The sequence below is a fragment of the Passer domesticus genome, chromosome 6 (genome assembly GCF_036417665.1).
Source record: "Passer domesticus isolate bPasDom1 chromosome 6, bPasDom1.hap1, whole genome shotgun sequence".
Lineage (NCBI taxonomy): Eukaryota > Metazoa > Chordata > Aves > Passeriformes > Passeridae > Passer > Passer domesticus.
Genome location: NC_087479.1, coordinates 30,447,586 through 30,463,482, shown reverse-complemented (window position 1 = coordinate 30,463,482; position 15,897 = coordinate 30,447,586). Strand labels below are relative to the sequence as shown.

At 36.4% G+C, this 15,897-nt stretch overlaps 2 protein-coding genes across 6 annotated transcripts in view; one reads left to right on the top strand and one right to left on the bottom strand.

Annotated features, from left to right (window-relative positions):
• Nucleotides 1–15,897, top strand: part of LOC135302994 (uncharacterized) — a 123,930-nt gene that overhangs the window by 40,728 nt on the left and 67,305 nt on the right. Inside the window, exon 5 of one of the 2 annotated variants that reach the window (XM_064424131.1) lies at nt 2,383–3,149. The exons of the other annotated variant lie outside the window; for it this stretch is intronic. Within the exon in view, the coding sequence (XP_064280201.1) occupies nt 2,383–2,468 (86 nt within the window). The 3' untranslated portion in view covers nt 2,469–3,149. Of the gene's footprint in view, nt 1–2,382; nt 3,150–15,897 lie in introns of those variants that run through there. 2 annotated transcript variants of the gene reach the window in all.
• CDIN1 (CDAN1 interacting nuclease 1) overlaps nt 6,594–15,897 on the bottom strand; it is a 124,445-nt gene continuing 115,141 nt past the window's right edge. For all 4 annotated transcript variants that reach the window (XM_064424108.1, XM_064424112.1, XM_064424109.1 and 1 more), the window contains 2 exons: nt 9,271–9,421; nt 6,594–8,448 (listed from right to left, as the gene is read on the bottom strand). In XM_064424108.1, coding sequence (XP_064280178.1) covers nt 9,286–9,421 — 136 coding nt within the window. In that variant the 3' untranslated portion in view covers nt 6,594–8,448; nt 9,271–9,285. The remainder of the gene's footprint in view (nt 8,449–9,270; nt 9,422–15,897) is intronic.

The following is a 15,897-nucleotide window of genomic DNA, read 5'->3' as shown; positions in this document are numbered from 1 at the left end:
ATTTTTAAAGGAAGAGGGAATTAGAACCGAATTGTTATTAAGACAAAAAAATTGAGAAAAAAGCTTATAGGATCAGTGTGAAGCAGTTTCATTAGTGAGAAATGTAAAGCAATTCTGAAATAATTGTTTAAGTACAAGAACATGTTTTTCTACTTGGTGCTCACTGTACTGGCTCTTGCCATCCTTGTGCCATAGCATGTACAGCTCAAAATGGACCTTGTGTCACTATTAGCAAAAGTCACTGTAACTTTTAAAGTTGTCCCAGAAAGTAGGAACGAGACATTAACACCTTCCTTATGTTGGAAAACCCAGCTTGCTAACATGTCAAGAAGCAGAAGACTAACAAGGCTGAATAAAATCCAGTCCCTGTGGGAGAATAACAGAGTAAATGCTCAGCCATCAGCATGGTGCTGCTGAACACAGATGCAGTAGATGAGTGTCTGTGATCTAGGCTTGCAATGGAGTGATGTTGAGAAGGATAAGAAAAAAACCATCAGCAGAGTCACAGCTCCCCCCAGGCACACCTGGGGCAGAGATGCGTAAGTATGAGAAAAAGGCAACAGAATTTTCTTCTGAGTTCTCAGGGCAAAGCTCTGACAAACTGACCACTTTGTGTAAGTTCTTATGCCTGAGTAACTGAAGAATGAAGGAGAAAGATCTGCAATTTGTAAAACGGGAACAGGGAAATTGAGAATTATACCCTGTAACAAGGGATACTGTATTTTCCCTCTAAATACACCCTTCAATGTTACTTTTTCAGCTAATAGGCACCAGCTGGGGTGTAATTAAAACATCCCATTGTTTTCCAGATATTAGATACTTCATTTTCTTCTTTGTCTGTAGTTAGTATCAGCTATGAGTAAGTTATGTATCTCTGGTCAAGGAGCATAAAATAGTTATGCAAAGCATAAATGGATAGGACTGTTTCAAGCCAAATATATCACGGATTAGGCAAATGGAAGACAAAAGTAAATCTATGACCCTTAATATCTTGCATTCTTATGACACATCTTCTTGTCATGCCAGAAAATGTTGCTGAGCTTCCAGGGTCTTTGGGCTGCTAGAGCACGAATAACTCTTAACCTCCCCTCTGCCTTCAGCAAACCTTGCAGAAAAGCTGGGATGAAAGGAAAGCACAGGAAAACAACTGGAGCCTCCAACTTTTTGGCAAGCCAGTACGAGCTCGTCAGTACAGCAGAGTAACTGGACTAGTAGTAACAGAGTCTTTTAAGCCAACTTGAGAATTGAGAATTTGGACCTTCATGGCAAATGTACACCTAAGCAAAAAAAGTTGTTACTTCTGAATGTTCTATTTAGCAGACTCTTTCCTACTATTTATTTTGTTTAAGTAAATTTTATTTCACAGACTGAGCAGTAAGCCATGTGTCTTCTGACTATGAAGACTGGTGTTAGAAGTTTTAAGAGCATATCTTATGATGGATATATCTCATTAGTCTCTATTTCACTGGTGACAGCTAACCATCAAACTCTGTAATAACCCTGAAACACTGAATGTTTTAACTCATTGACTTGAAGTTACACATTCAAAGCTTTGTGAATCAAATCAAGTATTTATTTCCAAAGGGTGAAATTAAAATTCAAACTAAACAGAACACAGAAGTAGTTTGAAGTCAGCAAGTTAAAACTAAAAATACACTAGCAAATAGTATGTGCAAGAAAGAAAGGAATAATAGGATAAAAAAAATGCTGGATTTGTGATGAATCTGGATGTGGGCATTATAAAGGGTCCAGCCTAAATAGAAGACACCAAATTGTCACTGAAGGGAACATATTTGCTTAAATTCTGTACATAATGGGTTTCTAAAATATAAGACATGTATAGAGTAACATATACAATCATAACATTAAAAACTTTACTTGAAAAAATGATGGAAGAGTTTGTGGTGTTCTGTTGAGCAAACAATATTCAAATATAGAAATGGTCAGAAAAAGAAAGCAGACACCAGATTTACTCTCCATATGCATTTATAATTGGATAAGATGTAACATGCTTATTACAGCAAAAAATTATTTAGATAAGATTTGAAAAATATTTCTAAGTAAATAAAGATGGGGAGGGGGATGGATTCCCATCATCTTTCTAAGCATCTCCATCATTGCAGTTTTTTAGGACTAGATTAGACAGACATTTAAGCTGATCTGTATAGACAGTTGTGCCTCAGAGGAAGGATGAAACTGTATGTCTTGAGACTCAACTGTGCCTACGTTTTTTATGATGTGTAGCCAGACTATTTTTTTCTAAGTGTATTTTTTAATTTGTATGTAATGCAGTGCCAAACACATTAATATAAGGCTGCTTAAAGTGTGTATGGAAATAAACTAATCAAACTAATTTTTATGTTTTTTCCATTCATTATGAAGCTATCATGCTGAGGCAGAATACGAAATGGAGTGGGCATGAATGGTCGCTATGGAAAAGCAAAAGAAAATTAACAAGAAGAATTTAATCTAATACATCCATTCATAATGGAAGATGTTTTCTCGTAATAAAACTTGCATTTTCACAGTACTCTTCTTACTAGGAGTTTCAAAGACCTTTCAGAAATCTGCTCAGCAACCCTGAGGCATTTTGGGAGGTGAGACCACAACAGTGCAGCATCACATTGGAGACAGAAGCCCCAGCATGTCCGGGTCAGGTTCTAAAAGCTGCTGGCTCTCAGCAGGGCTGGGCCTGGGCTCCTCCAGGTGTAGCTCATCCCCCCTCCCATGTCATGCTCTCTCAACATCACTGTCACTGAACTTGCAGAAATGTCTCACTGCTCTCACCAACACTTAAACACAGGATACCACCTTCTACAACAGGAAAAAATGTTGATTTACTGCCCTTTCCTGAACACCTCCACCAATACACCTATACTGAGCAAATATCTATCAGAGACTTTTATAAGAGAAAGGGTAGTTGGTATTTATTAATAGCAAAAATAATGTTTGTGTATATTTGCTTTATATTATCATCATATAAAAATACACACAAATTCATATAAATAAATATTTTAAAAGAAAAAAGTAGCATTCCTTTGATCTAGTGTCCTGCCTTCTCTCCCTAGGACAGAGACCCAAATGGATTTCATATGTTGTATAGCATGCTGAACCACAGAGTCATTGCTATTGGCAAGAATCTCTCATTGACATTATAAAAGAATAATATATTACACATTTGTGTCCTAATGCTATAGTCATATACGCTGAAATCCTGAATTTGCACAAAGTTTATAACTTTGACTTGGTGCTTGTTTAAGTATTTTCAAAAATAAAATTCTTTAATTTTGTTGTTTGACCAATTTTCATGTCTGCTTTAAGTCAACAGTGAATACTTGGGCCATGCAAATAGTTGTTGGTGTGTAAATGAGTATTTCTCCATGCTGGTATTATTTTACTGCCTTACTCAGAGGTAAATACATTATAGTAAATCTGTCTGTTTACAGACAGCTGGACATCAATAAAAATCTGTTAAATGTCTGTATAAAAAAACAGTGGTTGTCTGCTATTGGGTAGATTCACTTTCTAAAAAACCTTAACTTTGCACTAATATGCCTTTAACTGCTCTTTAACACCACACTTCATGTATAACTATTAAAAGCAACAGCAAAAGGTATTTATACAATATAGGGAATAAACCCCATAACTCTCTAATAATAATGACAATAACCTTAGCCAAGGATATTTCTCTATTTCTCTAAAATTAATAACTAGCTGGGGTTAATGGCCACTGGCTTCACCTTAGGCCCTCAATTAATCCCTGAACCTCAATTGTTATTACCTAATTGACTTAGTTTCATTTCATTTTAACATTTCAAAGTGATCTTCCTAAAATCACACTGACAGAGTAACGTGGTCTCTGCAGATATGCCCTGACATGGTTTCAATACCGTTACTTTGTCTCCATACGCTGGCATTGACATTTCATTTTGCGCTGACATCTCAGTGCCACATCTATGGATCTGTGCAGATGACATGTGATTGTTCACATCAGGTGAAAGCCTGGCCAGAAGTGAGGGCACACAGGCATCCTTTGCAGGAACATGATGCCAGCTGAGAGCTGCTAAGAATTACCGTTATAATTTTTAATAATGTTATCATTGCAAATATGATTTGTATGTTTGTAAACAGAAGAAATATCAAATATGACTTGAAATATTGTTGGCTTCCTTAAATAAACACACAAACAATTTTTTTTACTTAGATCACTTAAAAACTTAGCCCAAAAAATGCACCGGGTAATATATTTAAAGAGTTTTTTTAATATTACCACTTCATGCTTATTTGAGGCTGCAAACAAATTATGCAAATCCTGTGTCTTCAAATATCATCATATCAACACAAGCAGCTGAATACTCTAAGATGCATCTCTAAACTAAGGAATCCTCATTAAAAAAGGGCATCAAAATAGAGTCTTTTTATTATGTGGAAAAGTTTTTGAAAAGTCTTTTGAAGCTCTTTGATCCAGCTTTGGAATAATTTTGGTAGATTACTATTGTACAAAACCATAATTTATAGTAGCTGACCTCAGCTGCTCTTTGTATAACAGCCATATATGAAACAATAGCAGGAAAGTAAAAAATACAAGGGGAACTGAAACTGCTCTGTTTATTATGTAGCTCATAATTACATCTTCCTTATTTAATCTTTTGAATCCTGGCATGTTTTTAATAATACAGGTTCAATTAATATTTACTGTACACAGGAGAGTTAGTTTTGAGTAACGCATTTAGACTATCCAAACTTTGTGTAACTTGTGACCTTTCCCTAACCTAAGCGAGGTCTATTTTATACAGATCGTACTAGATAGACGGTTTCCCTATAAATGGTGAAGTTGCTGCCAAGCTCCCATTGTTAGCTAGTTCATTTTTCAACAGGAACACTTTAGGTTCCTATCACACCACTGTAAAGCCTTGAGGTTTCTTCTTTTGTCAATGTAATAAAAAGGTTATTTCTGAATAACCTGAAAATCCACAACAAATCACCCCTTGTGACTTAGAATAACATGATAGGAGGAATTTTTTATTGTTGTTTTTGTAAGCAGCCTCCCATTTCATTATGTAATATTAAATTGATACTTGAGCAGCATTTGCTCTAATGTAATTTATCTCATCCTTGAAATAACAAACCCATGTTCCTAACAACTGTTACCCTAGCTCAGTATTCACCATGTAACAGCAGAACATCCCTTCAGAAGAAGCTATCTAAGACTACATCAGACAAAGCAACACCAAGAATCAAGTTAAATTCTGTGCATTTTTTGTTAACCCTTAAGGAGTTGTTATCAACTCTGGTGAAAAACAACACCCTGTAGGATGCACAAGTTCTTGCCAGATCGACTGTGATGTGGAAATGGGGAGAAAGCCATCTTTCCGCCTCTGAACCAAGCAGCTGCCACAGGAGGAAAGCTAAACCTTTAACTTCAACAGATCTCCTTGCAGAAGTACTGCACAAACAAGGCATGAACTCACAAAAAACAAGGCTCCTTAATGAAAGAGATGTTTTAACAGTTGAATTACTAATATTTCCTTTGCCTATTTTCTAGTAAACACAGAGGCACTAACTCAGTCCTTTGTACAACTGTACTCTCAATTGAGGAGTGAGTGATTATTCTGCACTAAGTGTGCTCTGTTAGGTGAATACTCCCAGTCTGCAGAAATGACCTGCGTTTCATACCAAGAGTATGAAGAGCATCACATAGTTTCCCATTGCAAAGCCACGTGAAAATTTTGGGGACAGTCTCCCTGGAATCCAGAGCTACTAGTTAAATTAGAGTAAGAGCAAAATTGCTTTACATGGTTGGTCAGTTCAAATGTATACAGAAATGGAAACAGCACTCTTCAGATGTAGCAACAGAAACAGAAGCAGGTGGTAGAAAACATGGTAGAAAACTTTCCAAATAGGACACATGAGCAAAGGGGAGGATATTGAATAAATAAATGTGAAATAGTTAAAAGATGGAACATTAAAACGGGAGAACTGGAAAATGGAAAGAAATATTCACAGTCATTTGTAGTAGTCTAGATGGTAGAAAAATCCAAAAGCCAATACCAGGAAAGAATGACTTTTTGAATGAACAAATGCAACAGAACAGGATGAAAACTTTTCATGAACTACCAGTACTATTAACGTAATGAGGTAAGCACAATAAGACATTTGGTCCCTTTCCTTCAGCTTCAGACAACATTTTTTCTGCTCTGAGCTGTCTTTAGGGAAAGATTATTAAGCTCATACTAATAATATGTCCCCAGACTACAGGAATAGTAAAACCTCTGTTTTCTTCCTATACTGGAGCGTGTGACCCACCATTGTGTTGTTCCTCCTTTACAAGGAAGTTTTGCTTCCCTGCTCAGTACAATTACATCAATTCCTAAAGCTCAGAACAGGCCTTATAACAGTGGTTGTAAGAGCAGATGCTTGCAAGTCTATATATGCCACTGAGAACATCATTCAGTTTTATGTTCACTTCTGTTTTCTGGCTTGGCATAATTCATTAGCACACTCTACAGAATACTCCATAAAAATGAATTTGGTTTTAATGTTAAGGTTCTGATGGCCACAACATTGTTTAAGAAAACCAAACCAAGAAAAAACCCACAACCAAACAGCACTGTCTTTCTCTTTAATATAAAAGTTGATGTTTACATCTGATAAACAGAGAAAATAACCAAATAAAAGGTTTTTTTTGCAGTATACAAGTAGTAATAACAAAACAGTCCTAATTTTTTTATGTTTTGTGTTCAGCATTTAAAATAGTGACACAGCATAGTTTTTGTAGAGGCAAAGCTTTTTTGATAGCATGCAATAAAACTGGTACAGTATATAGACTTTTGTGGTTAATTTCATCCTCATTCTAATACAGATTCTTTAAGTGGGCAATATACGAAGATGAGTTTAAGGCTCTGATTAAAGACAGCTGTACTGCTTTCCAACCTGTTATATCACGGCATTAGGTAGCAGAATAAATACACAAATATAAGCTTAAACTGATTTATCTGTGTGTCTCCACATAAATTTGTTTAATGTTAAAACAAATAAAGCAAAGCTTTGATGAAGGTTAGCAGAATTTTCAACATCTGTGCAGATAAATTTAATTTATTCAAAAAGAAAAGCAGCATTAGTGTATCATGTAAAAGCTGATTTAAATTATTTCATACAACAGAAAGCATATGCAGTAGCTAAAACAAATACCGTTTGCCTTTAAAACCCATTTCACTCAGACAACCATTACTTCTGAATTTTCTACTATGACAATGTTCAGTTATTCTTTCATTTTTATTCTCTTGCTGATTTTACACATTCCACTAACCTAAACCATAGTCAAAAGTCCCAGAGGGAGTAACACCCTAAATGTAGCTTTTGTGTGTAGCATCAGGCAGGTACATTCACCGATGGCTTCTGTGAACCTGTATGGGCAGATACCTTACAGCTGGTCAGATAAAATAAACTCAGCACAATACCTTAAATAGCTGAATGCAAATGAGTTACAGGTGCTTGAATATTTTTTAAAAACAAATCTCTTCACTATAACACATTCGAACCGAGGAAAATACCTCTATATAACAATAACTCAGTGGAGCTATACTAGTTTATCTCTGCAGCAAGGGACTGAGTACTAGAAGATTAAAGACATTTTTTCTTGAAAATTAAAGATTTTTCAAAATTATAAACTTCTGTCTAAAACTTACCAGAAAGTGTTAAGGTGAAAACTAAAAATTAAAAATAAAAATACTGTGTATGCATCTGAAAACTACAGATGAAAAACTCCACAATAGGATTAATATCCATTCCACATGTATCACTTCAACTAAAAAAAGGTGATGAATAGGCACTTTAATGTTTTAGAGACCCTTTCTTTCTGAAAAAGATCACCAACTTGTGCTTTAGGGACACTCTTATCAGACCTTTGTTTCTACAGCTGAATCCATATCTCTTCTTCTCAGAAAATCTGAACATGATGACCATACATGCAAATCTCTCACTGACATTTTAAAATATTTTGTCCTTTCCTGAGTAATAGCTAGCATAGAGAAGAGTACTAAAGTGTGTCATGCCCAACAAGCTGCTGTCACTAAGAAAGGTCTGAGAGCACAAACCTGAGACCCAATCTTGCTCCTCTGAGTGGCAATGTGGATGGAAAAGGAAGAGACTGAACCCAAAACTTCACAAAGGGCTAACACCCACCTCAATGAACTTCTGATCTTGGTGGTTCTAACAAGAGAAAAACAAGGTTCTTACAAGAAAATAAGTACACAGGAAACTTCTGTCCATTTATGTGCTTTATTTGTCTTGTGGAACTGATCCAGTATGAAGCACTGTTGCATCTTTTTTTTAGATTCCCCTTCTTGAACACCAGGATGACAAACTCCTTCAGAAATAACTCACATAAAGAAAGCTCCTACACGTTGTTCCTTTGGACTTCAGTGTGCCGGACATTTGCTACAGTACCTGTAGGGGTAAAGAGAGATTCCTTCCTTAGTCAGTTAAGAGAAAAAATCCTAGGTATAGATTCCCCAGGGGTGAGGAAGAGAAAAAAAGAAAACATGAGTTATTGTTAAGTCATTAAAATACTTACTAAGCCTCCCCCACACTACCCCTAAACTTCACAGGCTTATATACATAAAATAGAAGCTGTGTTCTTTGCTTTCACCCCCTCTCAAAATTTCCTAACTATTTTTTAGCTGTAAACTTGGGATTTTATTGTTGATTTTAACAATCAGATAGTGACAAAACACATACACCAATTATTATCTCAAAATCTGGCTATTTACTGTAACAGCCATGATCCTCTCTTACCACTTGGGTTTTACCAGCTTTGCATTATATTGTTTTAAGCCCCAAAACAAGTCTTCACCAAACCTCCACATCACTGTAGGTGTTTTAGTCACATCACTAACACATAATGAATTCATAAAAAGCACTTAATTTTATAGCTGACTCTGTAACAGGGAAAAGAACTGAAAGCTCCACCTTCAGCCTCTGCATTTTTGTCTTTGTTTAGAATGCTTGAAGAAGCCATCCGGAAGGAAGAAAGATTATGAGTATCTCGAAACTAGCTGTTTGACAGAGACAGAACTGCTGATAATGAGTGGGTTGTGTCTGTCTTTTTTGGCTGATCACAACAGAGGTCTGAAGCAAAACAGAAACTCTTGATATGTTTGTGTAAAGCAGCAGTAGCATAAGGGCAGGCAGCAGGAGTTCAGCTGAAGTTCAGGGCAGATGCTGCCATTAGTTTACACTGCAGGAAAGTAAAATTGCTTCCGGATTTACCTCTTCCTCCCAACATCAGCGCTGAGCCATGCTGTGTCGCAGAGTCACAATGTCAGTAGGGAAGCAGTCTTTTAGCAGGATACCACGTTCACGATGGCAGTCCAGCTCTTCAATAAATCCGTACCAGTAGATAACTAATCCAGGGCCAAATCTATCAAGCAAAATGAAAAAATGAACTTATGTAACTGTGTTAGTGGAATTTCAATGTCCCCCCTTTGTGATTCCAATGCAAATCTGGTAACTTCACAGCAAAATTGGAGGGAATATTTAATCTCCATTTAATTTTCAAATTTTGAATATGCAATTGATTGATGTCAATAGTACCTGATTCCATGAATAAAAATGCTATTTAGAGGCTTATAGAATCCACATCAGTGTTTCAGTTTTTTACTTTGGAATCTTCTGCACATGTCAGTAAAAAATACCCAGTATTAAATACTAAATAACATTCAGTAACTGTGATGTACAGAGAAACCTCTTTTGACATGCACCCTGCTCTATTAGATTTGTGTGTGCAGACATTAAAGACACAAGGTTTTACACATGTTCCAGTTCATTCAAATTATAATACCATAAAGATAACAACAAATCCTTAAAATATAATCTCTACAATGAGCTATTATTCAGATAAATATTAACATAAAGTACAATTCAGAAGGAACAGAAAGTTTGTGTTGTAATGGCTCTGAAATGTGCCTCAGGAATTCCTCAGATATTGCTAACTCTGACTGATCCCCACTAGGCAATCTCAGGAAGTAGCCCCATGGACTATTTTACCCATCAGGAAGTTCAGACCTTCAGGCTGGGTTCATAAAGAAGTAATCACTATCAATCACTGTGTACTGCGATATGTTTTGCACATCAGTTTCACGTTTTTCCTACTGAGAGCACTTAATTAAAGGGCAGCACTACTTCTGGTGTAGTGTTGCAGGAATTTTACAGTGGAATCATAAATTATGAATGTTGGGTTAGTAAAAGGATGTCTAAAAACAGAACTGCTTTCTGTAGTCTAGCATTACAGCAGTCTGTACAACATTAGGCCAAAAAGCTTTTTCTTTCCTTGATTTATTATATGCTGTAGTGAACTTGCCAAAACCAACAGTGCAGGATGAGCTGTTAGGTACCGTCTGTACAAGAAAAAGTTCAATAGAATGTCATGTAATGGTTTATATGCAGAGTTGTACTCTGGATTTAACCAATATGGTAGCAAATTTTTGTTAACATTTAATTTTAATAAATATGTGCTGAGAGGAGGCACGGTAACCTAAATGTCCACTGGGCAGACAATACAAGCACTCAAAGCCATGGGTAGTGCCAGACTGGCTTCATGAGGGTGGTTTCTTTCCAACAATGTGGAGAAAACTCTTATTTGATGTGCTCGTGTAATGGAATAGGCATCAAAGGAAGAAGAAACCCCTGTGGCTAGCTCCTGCATTTTCAATTAGATGTGGTACTCTTTTGCCTGAAACTGCTGCAGAGCATTGTAACATTTTGGCCTATGGCTACTACTCTTCAACCTCCAAGTGGCCACAGTTCAGTGACAGAGTAAATTACCCTCAGCATAGATGAGGCCACACTGGCAAATATGCTTTTTGCAACTGAAAGGTGATATTTGAAAGTTGAAAGGTTAAGACTCTGACACATCTGGTTTGGTAGGTAACGTATCCTAACACGCCTGGCCATAAATACAGTACAGACTAAAATGAAGGACAATGCTGCCTATACCCAATTCCTAATTTTGCCTGGTTGGCTAACAACTTCAGCTTCCATGGACTTCTTTCCATTGTCCATTGCCTGAGCTCCTGTGGGGCCAAAATGTGCAGAGCCCGACTGCACCCGCAAGCCCAGACCCAAGCAGGAGCGAGGGGCCAAGGCGAGTGAGGCCAAGGGCTGATGCTCACAGCTCTGGTGAGAGACAGCAGTTTGCTGATCCAGGAGGGGCCCCCACTTTTGTTACTTCACAGATGACATATCTGCTCCCACATCAAGCAAATACAGAAATAGGTAACTGGGTGAGAATGTACTTACGTACTAACCAAAATTATTTTAAAAGCAAAACTCCCCAGAAGATAGGGAGCAGACCTTACATTTCTAATGGGCTATTTTGTGCAAGGCAGAAGGTATGAAATGTATGCAAGTAGTTACTCATTATGAGCACATGTGCCAGGTAAAATCCTGATGCTAATGAGCAGCTGCTCACCCAAGTTCTGAAGGGCTCATTTTGCTGTGTGGCAGTCTGAATCCCCCATCCACCATAAAATACATGTGGCACTGTGCTTAAGTAATTTGTTTAGTTATTTTTTGAAACTGTAATTTTAAATAAAATTACTATTTTGAGACACCTCAAAAGGCTAATTTATGTCTTGTGAGCAAATCACCTCAGCTCAAGCACAATTTTTGAGGTGCTTAAAAAATTACGTTCAGAAATACCAAATTTGATAATAAAATTATATACAAGAACATCTGCAGACTGTTAATGGCAGGAGCAAGTACATCTTTGGCATGAAAACATCCATCAATCCTGCTTCTGACTGTGGTGTTACAGTGAAACTGTTTGCCCTGTGCTGTCTAGGTTGCACTTTTTCAACTCTATTGTGTCATTTGTTCTATTATAGCTCTATATCATAAAGCTCATGTGTGTGATCACATAAAAACCCATGCCATACTTTTGTTTACTGCACTTAAGTGCAGTATTTAAGACCAAAATAAACTTGTTGGCCCATTAAGCATTTGCCACTGACTCTCAGGAACTCCTGCTGCTAAGTGCTAATTTCTCTCTCATTAACGCCCAGAGTTGGCAAACCACAAACAATGCCACTGGTTAATTACTGCTGCCTTAATTTGAAAAGACACTTAACCTTTTTGTGTATGGGGGTGAGATAGTGAAATGTAACCTAAAAGTAAGAACAATACTTTTAATTTGACTCCTTCCCAAGTGGAGATATGACACCCTGAGGAATGAAAGTCAGCGCTGTGAATTACAACGTAAAGTTACAAATTGATTTCTTGCATCAGTGGTAACACTGAACAAGTCAAGTGACTGACTGTGGTTTACACAGGAGAATGAACTAAAATGACAGAATGCATACTTGTTATTGCTATGGCAAGGGGAGGCATTCAGTAGCTCTGAGGACCATAGCGTACCAATTAGTTCTAAAACTGTACAGATACAAGATAGGCCAGGTTATCTTATTTCATATGAAAGACACACTGGAGAAAGTTTAGGCTTAAACTGAAAATCAACCTTAGAATGTAACAAACTGTTGGACTCCTTTGGATTTTCTTCTTGCTTAGAAAAATTGTATAAATCCCTGAAAATATACTTGTATTTCTTCTCCCTGTTTTTAGTTCTTAGGTGTGAAAAGTTTAGGTGTGAAGGAACATGTCCAAAAGTCATACAAAACTGTAATTTTAGCTATTCCAATGAAAGTACTGCTTTTAGAACTTTGCTTTTATTAGAGGTTTCTTTTTAAAGCTGAAAAGAAACCCAAGTAACTAAGGATTGGTTGAGTCCATGCAGTAAAAATAGAATAAAGAGGAAATACAGATGCAAGAACACAATAAATACAGCAAGTGAAAATCATCCCCAGAGGTTGCTTCAGTTAAAAAACCCAACCAATAGATAGGTAGCTACCATTATATAAATCCCAGTTTAGTCAATGTCCATTTCTGACATTAGAAGTTGTGACTGACTGCAAGGCTGCCAAAGCCAACTCAGCTGCACTAGGGGTGTGAGTACCAGAAGTGCCAAAGGGGAGGCACACAGGCTTCTGTCCCCAAGGCATGGCAAGAGGAGAGCAGCATTAAAAAAGCTTGTGGATTGCTTTAGGCCTAATTTAGGCTTGATACAGATGACTAAATTTAGTTTAAGTACTAAAGGCAGCACATGGTGTCTTTCAAAGAATCAACTGAAGCATCTGAGATAGAAAAATACAGTTTGAATATAGTTAAATATAGTTGCAGTCTCAACAAGTTCTTTAGATAAAACTTGTATCTGACAATACTATTTGCTCTAAGTAAGTCAGGTCTGCACTAATTTCAAATTGTTCAGAGGAACAATATTGGTTTAATCACATAAATTTTGAAAGAAAACCATAGCTAAAGTAGTACACTGATAATCCCGAGACACTGAGTTTTTTCTTGGAAAGGAGTTTCACAGAGATATACTGTAAAGCCAGAAGGCAGAATTCAGATAACCCAAAGCCAAATGGTTCTTTGTCTTAAGAAAAAAAAACCCCAGCAACAACAACAAACAAAGAGACCACTTAAAATAAAAAGGGAAAGAACACAACTAAGTAAAATATGAATTAGGGTTTAACTTGCCCTCCAGTTGAACCAGCTTTGTGCTAGAACAGAAAAAAGACTTTTATTTATTTATCAAAGTGGCCTAATAGGCTCACACATATTCTAAGTCACTTCAAGAGAAACTAGTTTCTAGCAATGTATTTTCTTCTGGAATGTCTGTGTGAGGTCCATGCCAGCTTCTAAGGATATGCCTAGACATGTGGCTGTTGTGAGGTGATTTTTTTCACGATCACAAAGGCTTGCATGTGGTTTTATGAACTATGCATTTTCAACACACTGCTTGATACTGAACAGAAATGCAAAAGAACTTGGAATTGTTTTTATATAAATGTTCACTTCATTTATTATTGGTCTGTTATAGATGTTCTATATGCATCTCAGCAAAACGTAAATAATTTGAATTCCAGAAGACTCTCATAAGAAAATTCTGGCATATTAATTATTATTTTTAATATGCATACATTGAAACAAGTATTTTATCAAATAGATTCAGCCAAACATTCATGTTATGAAAGTATAACAGTCTACCTGGTTAGTAATTTTTATTATGAAGGTCACACCTGAATGTATCTTTTAAGAACTGCATTCTAGTTTCTCACTTTTCAATGCCAGCTAAAAAGCTGGCGTTGCCTCCTTGTTTTTCTTTTTAAATATGGAGCAAATCAGAGCATTACAATTTGCACAGCACTACTTGTTTTCTGGGAAAGGGGAATTACAAAGTTCACAAATAAATTATTACATTTTAAGTCAATTTAACATCATTCTTCAGAATCACAGCTGTGAGTAAATAGGTTTTACTTGTAGTACTAATAAACCTTGAGGATAAAATAATTAACCCCCCCTATAATAATACATAATAAGTTTACTGTTTAAGGATACTCAGCTTTATTTTAGTGTACTTGTAGAAGTCTCATTTGTGCCAGCAGAAGAAATTTAAAAATTGGCAGGGTTAGGCTGGTAGACAACAACTACAGACCACATTTTCAAATAAGGTCAGTTGGCATAAGTCAGCCAACTTCCTTATGTCTAGACCAGTTTACTGCTGCTGATGACACAACATTATATATCTTGGCCAACATTTAAGAGCCACTGCTCAGAAATGTACTTCGATTAGCAAGAAACTTCCCACTTAAACAGCTACTGCAGTCCTAATTCAGAATTGTTTATAAAAAGGTATTTTTTTCTACTGTTCATTTACACAGAGTTTTAAAATCAAATACAGATACTTGTGCATTAAGACAGTGCATTTTAAAAACTCTGAATGCATTTTGAAGATAATGGTGGGCGGTGGAGTTTTATCATTCCTGTCAGTTTTCCAATCCTCCACACAATTTTGTGATCTGGTGACACACACACAGCACTGTATTACTTTGACTGCACCAAATCTGGTTGAAAGGAGTAAAAAATCCAGTACTTAGCAAGTAACTGAATGATAATTTTTGCTTTCAAAATCTGATCCTTAACCTGTAATCCATAAGTGTGCAATATTTTTGTGCCCAACTCCATTAAGCTACTTAACACTGACTTCCTACAGTAGCAAGTAAAAAAAAAAAAATTGCTCGCAGATGTGGCTCAAGAAAGTTTAACAAGTTCTGATCACATACTTTTAAAGATAATAGGAAACTTGTCCATGTCATGCACAAGTACTGCATCCCTCACACACAGATGCTAGCAGCATAATATGTCTCAAGGATCCAGGCATGCAGTTCATGCTGCTTAAGGTAAAATTAAGCAAGTAAAACCTAATCTGCCTTAAGCTTTGATGTTACCACAGTAGTTCAGGGAAGTCTTATTTCTACTGAAGAGAACAAAAAAGTTCAAGTGTATTAATACTTTGTGAGACTCCCATTTAACAAGGAGGTTTTGACTCAAAAGTGGGAATTTCTTTGGGCTGAGAAAGGTAAGCATTTCCATGAATGCCAGAAACTGATATTATATGCAGTTGATATGGAAGTTAGAATTGTCAGGTGAAAAAAAGGTGGATGGAAACTAATATCAGGCCTCTCTCTCTACAGTTACACCTCACTCAGATGTGATTAAATCTTAATGAATTTTTTTACACTAGTTATCCTTTTACCTCTGCAATGAGACTGTTAAAGCTTCAATAAAATAGCAGCATTTCATCAAGCTTATAATATGATTTAATTGTTTGTGGCATTTTGAAAAATAAAACCAAATCGAGTGATATTTATGTGGACATAACGGGGCATTTAAAATATTTTAGAATTTTCCATAGCACAGTTTTAAATGCACATTAATAGACTGCACCAAAAACTGTGCAAGTCATTGTCATTAAAATATTATAAATACAATATAACTTTT